This window comes from Lygodium microphyllum, chromosome 11 (genome assembly GCF_053477565.2).
Source record: "Lygodium microphyllum isolate KBCC chromosome 11, Lygodium_microphyllum_v1.1.10, whole genome shotgun sequence".
Taxonomy (NCBI): Eukaryota; Viridiplantae; Streptophyta; class Polypodiopsida; order Schizaeales; family Lygodiaceae; genus Lygodium; species Lygodium microphyllum.
The window spans coordinates 137142570-137150983 of record NC_141145.1 but is presented as its reverse complement, the minus strand read 5'-3'; the positions used below and the strand labels follow the sequence as shown (position 1 = coordinate 137150983).

Here is an 8414-nt window from a genome sequence, read left to right as displayed (position 1 = left end):
GCCAACAAGGAGGAGTCCCCCTTATTGCTTTAAGCACTAACCCACACAACCTCCTTAAGGGTGGATCCCCATACCTTACCCAATTATTGATCCACCTCTAAGTAGGAGCACTTCACATGGAGATGGCCATTTCCAATCACATCCTCCCACCTCAAACCATCCCATCTTGCCCCCACAATTGGTCTAGCACTAGAAATCTAGAATTGGAGGATAGAGGCCCATAGTTGTTATTCTCACTTCTTCTCAAATAAGGTGAAGCATAGTGTGGCCTTCTCATCCAAACTTTTAATATTAATCCCACCTTCTCTTTTCTCAATAATGATTGATTCCCAAGGCACTAAGTGCCATTTTTGTCCACCATCAAAATACCATAGGAAATCTCTAAAGTGCCTCTCAATACTTGCCCAACCAATTTGGACTAAAGCAGAAGATCATACCCACAAAGGAAATAATTGATGTGAGAATGGATTAAAATACCACTAGCCTAATAGAAAAAGTAAGGGGATGTTGCCATCATTTTCCAAGATTGGAGGTAGTTCTATCCTTAAACCACCAACATATTTTTGACACGTAGTTGCACCAAATCCAAGGGGACATCCAATATATTTGAAGATTTCTCTATGCCTTAGCACCTTAAAGTATATTGAAACATCCACTCGTCAAGGTCCTTTAGCAAACACAAGCTCAATTTTAGATTGATTGATGGTTGAGTCTGAAGGCTTAATGAATTTCTAATAGATTGGAGCATGAAGTCCATTGATTCTTTTGAGCTACTAGCATACTCAAGTATTGGAGCATGAAGTCCATTGATCCTTTTGAGCTACTAGCATACTCAAGTTGTCATCCATAAAACATTTCACCACAAATTATTGGCCATCAAGTAGTTTTAGCCTCCTAATGACATCATCCTAAACTCTTTTATCTATATTTGTAAGGATGAGGTTTGTGATTAGCATAAAGAGTAAGTAGTGCAAGGGCATATCCTTGCTACATGGACCTCCTTAGCATGGCCTAGAAACCATCCCATTGGCCACCAAGCATGTAATATCATTGTTGAAGAAGGCACAAACCACTTTGATAAGTATGGCCCAAATCCAAGAGCTTTTAGTGTAGCCATGACAAATCCCCGTAGCTTACTTTATCATATTCTTTTCCAAATCCATGTTCAATAACACAAAATTAAACAATTGGCTTGATGCATAAATAGGCTACTAGCAAAAGCGAGGGAAATTTTCCTATTTTCCAAGCTTGGAGACAATTTAGTCCTTAAAGACCCCAATTTTTGAGACATAGTCCCACAAACTCAAGGGGACATCTCAGATATATAAAGATTTCTCTATGCCTCAACAACTTAAAAGGCATACTGAAATATCCATTATTTAGGATCCTTTAGTTGATTGACACAAGCTCAATTTTGGATTGGTTGATGTTGAGTTTGAATGCTCGACTAACTTTTAATAGATTAGAGCAAGGAGTCACAGATTCCTTCTCAACTATTACCATACTAGGGTTGTCATCTATAAAGAATTGTGCCACAAATGACCAACCATCAAGTCACCTAATAAGAATGTGCCTAGTGAGATTAGCATAAATAGAAGTAATGCAAGGGGGGTCCCTGCTATATGGACCTCCTTAGCACAAAGGGCCTAGAAAAAATCAATGCGGTTGCCATGCACAATGGTGGTGTTGAAAAAGGCAACAATTATCTTGGTGAATATGGGCATGAACCTGAGAGCTTTGATTGTAACCATGATAAAGGCCTAGATTCTCTTACCGCATGCCTTTTTTTAAGTCCATGTTTAGCAACAAAAAGTCCATGTTTAACAACACAAGTCCATGGAAAGGATTAGATTCATGATATCATCTTGACAAATTTGTATCATTGAGACTGAATTACCTCACAAAAATATGCTTCACTGCAAGTGCCAAGGCTTCAACCACAATACTATATGAGACATTTAGCATCATTAGTGGTCTCAAGTGAGATAGTCTCTTTCCTTCCAAAGACTTTAGCACCAACTTAATAAATCCTCTATTAAGTTCCTCTAGCATATAGCCAATCTTTTTATTATAGTTGAGTAGATCCACAAGGTCACTACCACATACATCCCAAATTTTCTTGAAGACTTCCATCACAACCCATTCAAGCCTGATGTATTTTCTTCTTTCATGTGCTCCATGACAAATGCAACCTCCGCATCTTTACATGGTCTCTCCAAAGAGAAAGCCATTTCAAGTGATAGAGTAGAGGCTGCATGATATCTCCTCCATAATTTTCAGCTTGCAATGAGAAGAGTAAGGGATGACAATCTTGCCATTGAACCAAATGAGGTCATTTTTTAGCTAAAAGTGAGAGTTCTCCTCCATAGGCCCTTGATGTAATTTCTAAAATACATGGCTAAGCTTCATCCAAAAGGTAAGCTTTCTATAGCTCTTCAACCAAGTCACTATGAAGCTCAACAATGGCTAAAACTTTACATATCCACATCCTAAAAAGAGAATCAACTGTTATATTATATTTGTCCATTATATACATGGTATCAAAATCATAGTTTTGTAGTGTAGTGTGTAGCCACCCACCTATGTTGCTTAGGATTGAGATTTGACTGAGTAAGGGAATACTTGAGACCCTGTGATTGCTCTTGACCATGAATTGATTGTCATACAAATAATGGTGCCATTTTTTTATTGCATGGAGTACATGCTATATCTCTTGGTCATACACATCCATAGCCATCCCTTTCTCTATATAAGCTTGCAACTCTAATAACAATAACATAATGTTTCTATAATAATATAACACCTATGCCTTTGCCATTGGTATCACTTAATAGTGTCATTTGTGATCAAGGTATTTGCTTCAAGGCACATGCTTCATCTTTGATTAGTAGCAATTGATTCTCTTTGATGCCTGGCTTTAAGAGAACTCAAATAGAAAGTAGCAAGGCATTCTCAAACATTTTCTAATTGCACCTTGGTTGGACTTTAGCAGCTTGAATTTGCAAATTTTTCTTGAGCTTAAATGAAAGCTTCATTATTGTAGTATGGAGAGGTGTTTTTCTCCTTCAACTTCTTATGTGAATAGGTAATACACTATATATCTTTTATATTCTTCAAAGAAAACTAAATCATGCAGTTTATTGATTGGAAATCAAGGGGATTCACTGTTGAAGTAAAGCTGCACATATAACAACAAATTTACATATAAACCTGTTAACACTACTTTTGAAGAAAATTTGTAAAATCGAGTTTATTTACATGCAAGAAACTAGTGCAATCCACTCGGTCATATTATTAGAGATAGATAATACTCTTTGGATAGCTTTGACCTCTTTTGCTAATCCAACACATTGGTTTGAAGATCTTCAATAAATAAAATGAAATTAATAAGGAGATAATACTATGGGATGATTATATTACTTTGGGTCTCATAAAATTAGCCACTTTTCACAGAATGACTCACATGATTTGGTGTACCTTGATGTGGTGTATGTAATTTTAGCAAGTAATGAGAGATCAAGTTTTCATGGTGAACCACAAGTTTTATCATTGTAAAGAGGAGGTTACTAGGTGATGTTTATATTTTGCTTTACATTGTGTAGATGAATAATGTAAAAAACAAGATAAATGCCTTTGTCAGTATTAAGTAAATATATCTAAAGTATATAATGTTTAGTGTTTGAAGGATTGGAGTATAAACAAATGATGGCCTTTCAAGTATCTCCTTGCTTATGAGCTAACCTTTGCCTGCAACAAAGTGCTAGCATTTTAAGGTCATGTTCACATAGGCTTTTATCATCAAGCATATGTCCCGTGCATACAATAAAGGTTGCCACCTTAGAGTGTGCAAATTGCATATACTTTTTGGTATTGTAAGTGGCTAAGGTGGTAATTACATGAGCCATATGTTGCTCTCATATCAAGTATCACTAAGGAGTTACATGTAGCCCTTGCTTGCTTGGAAGGTGACAAAAGGATATAATTTAGAGCTGGAAAAAGTGCCCATTTTATTGATGATGATAGGCAAAAAAAAAAGGAACAACTTTCCCCACAAAGAAGGGCCCATTTCTCTAGTGTGAAGATTTTGTAGTGCGAAGATTAGCTAATATCACAATATTTAGTTGATACTCGTTCAGATATTGTTAAAAGGGTTTGAAGCCGTTTTAAGGATATGGTTCCATGTTACTCCATATAACCCATGGTTTCACATGTCATCAATATCTATATAAACCTTTCCTCGAAGAATGGGTTTAGACTCCTTGGTTTGTTGATAATGGGCTGAAAGCAAGCCCTTTCTTAGTCTCAATCTACATGCTAGGCACATATATTTGGCAAAGAGTGTCGTCATGTCCACAAAGTGTGCATAGTCCTTCCTATTTACCATACTAAAACACCTAAAATCTTCCAAGAATGACTATTCAAATCTTCACAACCGAGTTAATCTCTAGTTTGTATGATGTCACATGTGGAGCAATTCAAACCATAATCCTTCAAAAAAACATTTTTTCCACCCTTCAAGTGTTGATCCAAAAGATTGTTGGGATTGACAATGAATAGGCATAGGTTGCTTGCATTTACAACTATGATTTGGAAGTTATTTGACCTGCTTTTTAGCCAAGAAATTCCTAAAATTGGTTTATGTTAGTACACACATTAGACCATGCTTATTCAACCCTAGTGTCAAGGCCCAAGTTGCTACTAGCATTAATAGAACTTGTCCTATGAGAGTATTGGTTTCAAACTACTTGGCTACTTGATATTTGACAAGTCATACCCACCATGAAGTACAAATATAAAAACAAAAAGATCACTATGCTCATTTCAAATGCTAAGGGTGTAAGGTAAAAGGGAAAAATGGAAAACCTACTTTGCTAATAAAAGTATGAGGTAAAACCTTTAATGTTGGAAGCATTCTAGGCCCTAGTAAAGTAACACAATATCAATGCAATCCCCTTCAACACTGCATCATTCAACCTTGGTGTCAAGGCCCAAGTTGCTTCTAGTAGTAATATCACTTGTCCTATGAGAACATTGGTTTCAAACTATCTTAGCTACTTGATCTTAGATGAGTCATACCCACAAGGAAGTACAAAGATTAAAATAGAAAGATCACTTTGCTCATTACAAATGGCAAGGGTGCAAAGTAAAGGGAAAAATGCAAAAATGACTTTGCTAAAAAAATTATGAGGCAAAAGCTTTATTGTTGGAAACATTATAAACCCTAGCAAAGTATCAATTAAAATCCCCTTCAACATTGCATTGTTCCTACACCCACCCCCACAAACCCCCCCCCCCCCCCCCCCCCCCACCCCCCCCCCGCCCCCCCCATGGGCCTTCCCCCTTCTTCCACCCAATAAGTTACAAAAATGGCCCTTTGATAAACTCATGTGTTCCTTGGATAACTTCATATTTTCGCAACATGAAAGGGGGGGGGGGGGGGGGGGGGGACATATTCTGCATGTTTGTCAACCTCTAATATTGCTAAGAGACTTATGTGATGTAATTGAATAATAGGAGCTTGAAAGATGTATAGGTTTGTGAGTCCCCCTCTAAGGATGTGAAAATTGATGGAGCAAAGTGGCCAATAGCTGCTTGCACACTCCCACTTGGAGAGTCCATAGAGGATGCTTATTGTTCCATCTTGAGTAGGTTTTTGATAAGTGATGAATACTCTTGCTTGTAGTACCATGAACGATGGAACTTGTACGATTTCAACATGCACAAACACTAAGCTACATAAGAAGGTGAGGATGATGAAGTTTGATGACTCAAAAGAGGGCTTCAAATGTGGTCCCAAAAACTAGTCAACTTTGTGGCCTACTTGGTCAATTACCACATGACAATGGACACATGATTTTTCCCCTTTATCCTAGTAGGGGCAAAACCATTGAGATGATGGTTGATACCAATTTGCATTAATATTTATTCTTAACAAAAAATATGTACTCTATGTTTTGCCCATCATGTACTATGCATCTTAGATTGTAGAAGCCTCCTAAAATCCCCGTTTCTTGGTGGGATGACATGGCTATTTGATGAAATATAGAATTGGTTGAAGGTTGAAGGCATGTGAGATCATTGCATTTGGATTCCACCATGAGAACAAGTTGTAAGAGAGTTCTTGTGTTGAATAAGGGTTTTCTTTTTAGCTCCTTGTCCCCTTGATCATACACCACTCTCAAACTTGTTCCCTCTTCCCCTTCATAGAACCTATGTTGTTTATTACTCCTCTCTATCCCTTCCTCTAACTCTCTCTCTCTTTCTCTCTCACAGCTTCATATAGGCTCCTCCTTCCAAGCCTTGTGTTTCCTTCCTTACAACATACTTTGCTTCCTCTCTTCCTTAGGACTCCTCACACATTCCAACAGTCTTGTTGCTCTGCCTAATCATTAAACCCCTTTTCTTCCCCCTTTCTTCTTCTTTTCCCTTGTTCACTCCCTTCTCCTGTGAACCTTCTTACCAGCAGGCTCCCTCTTCGTTGGGTCCCTCGCTCCATACTTCCATCGAGGAGAATACCCATCACTCGCAAAGTCAGCCTATGATGGTCTCTCCATAGAAAGCTGCTATGGGTTCTCCTGAATCCTTCCATGGCTACCACTCAGAAGCCTGCAGTGGGCTCTCTAGAAGCCTAGCATGGGCTGTGTACCAGAGAGGAATTCATGAAAAAGGACAGCTTCTGAAGAAAAACCAGGGGCTTTTTTTGGTTTCAAAACTGCAAATCAAGTGAACAGTGGAGACAGCCTTTCCCTGTAGCAGGAGTGTGTTCTTGTTTCTTATTTTGCTGTCATTTTGCCCTTTCTTTCTTGCTGGATTTGGGTTGTCTTTTAACTCTTTTCCAACTCAAGCTGCAAGGAGACAAGGGATTTGGGGCCCCTGCTTTGGCCCCCTTCCTCAAAGTGAAGGCTGATGGACCTAGGGGGACACGAAGGGGCTGATGAAGATCTTACCCCCATGCCCATGCCTCCTTCTGGCTTCATTTCCAACAGCAACAGTGGCAATGGTTTGCAAGAAAGAGGAGAAAAGCTGAAGGTCATCTACCCTGCTGCAGGTGGCACAGTTGCCACCGCTACGGTTGTTACTGGTGCTGGCAACACTCACATCAGTGGTAGAATCGGCAGTGGAAACAGAAGCAGCAGCAAAGACAACACCATCAAGAATGTTATCAACAGCAACAACAACAATCACAGTAATAATGGCACAGTGGGTAATGTTAGCAATGGCTTGGCAGTGGCTAACATTAGCACCAATGGGCCACGGGAGGATGAAGTCAGAATTCCTTCTTCCTTGGAATTGAAAGGGAGAAAGCCTGTGAAGTACAGAGAATGCCTCAAAAACCATGCAGCGAGCCTTGGTGGGTATGCTGTGGATGGATGTGGAGAATTCATGCCCAGTGGGGAGGAGGGCACCCTCGAAGCTCTTCGATGTGCTGCTTGCAGCTGCCACCGCAACTTTCACCGGCGGGAACCTGATGGTGAGCCACTCCCTTGTGAATGCTTGTCATTGTATGGGCTTGGGAGCCACTCTCATGACAGGAAGAGAATTGAGACTCTTTTTCCTTCCCCTGCTCCACATACCCCGTTGCCATTGCCTCCTCCCCCACTGCCCCATGCTCACACTGGAATTGGCGTCAGTGGTGGTGGGATTGGCATGCCACTGCCCCCTCCCCCACAGATGATAATGGCTTTCAACCCATCTGTAGGTACCGACTCCGATGAGTTTGATGGTGGGCTAGTGTCGCCGCAGTCACCTCTCAAGAAACGGTTCCGGACCAAGTTTACTCTCGAGCAGAAGGAGCAGATGTTTGAGTTTGCAGAGAAGCTCGGGTGGAGGATACAGAAACATGATGAAGAGGCTGTGCAACAGTTCTGCATGGATGTTGGTGTGAAAAGGCATGTTCTCAAGGTGTGGATGCACAACAACAAGCACACACTAGGCAAGAAGCTTACTGCTGCGCCTGAAGAAGAGGTTGAGGCATGCTAGAAAGATCCAAAGGAAGATTTAGAAGCTCAACAAAGCTTCATTTCACACAGTAAAGTACATTTCAGGGTGGCAAACCCTTCTTTTTTTCTTTCTCAACTCTATTTTATTTCCCAGCTCTAGTCACTGAAATGCTTTAGGGTCGCATTTTCCCATTTGTGTAATCCAAACACTCGATTTATGCAAGGCAGAGGAAACCTTCTGGCTCGACCTTGTCAAGCACATCTTCGATTTGCATTGTTAGGGATGATTGGTCGAATTCTTTGGCTCCTTATAGTTAGTTCCCAGAATGCATTTGGGAGACTTTGTTTGCACTCATGGTTTTGATTTGCCAGCTGAGTCAATGATCAAAGATCTTACTACTAACATCATTAAGTTTGCATGATTCAGAATTGTAATTTCTCATGAGCCCTCTTTGCTAATTACTGTGCTCTTGC

At 40.0% G+C, this 8414-nt stretch overlaps 1 protein-coding gene across 1 annotated transcript; it reads left to right on the top strand.

The window, feature by feature from the left end:
- The first annotated feature begins 6184 nt into the window (after positions 1 to 6184).
- Positions 6185 to 8184, top strand: LOC148029430 (zinc-finger homeodomain protein 1-like). Its single transcript, XM_087688245.1, has one exon. It carries the CDS (start codon positions 6907 to 6909, stop codon positions 7978 to 7980), a length of 1074 nt encoding a protein of 357 aa, XP_087544371.1. The 5' UTR covers positions 6185 to 6906; the 3' UTR covers positions 7981 to 8184.
- Positions 8185 to 8414: the final 230 nt, after the last annotated feature.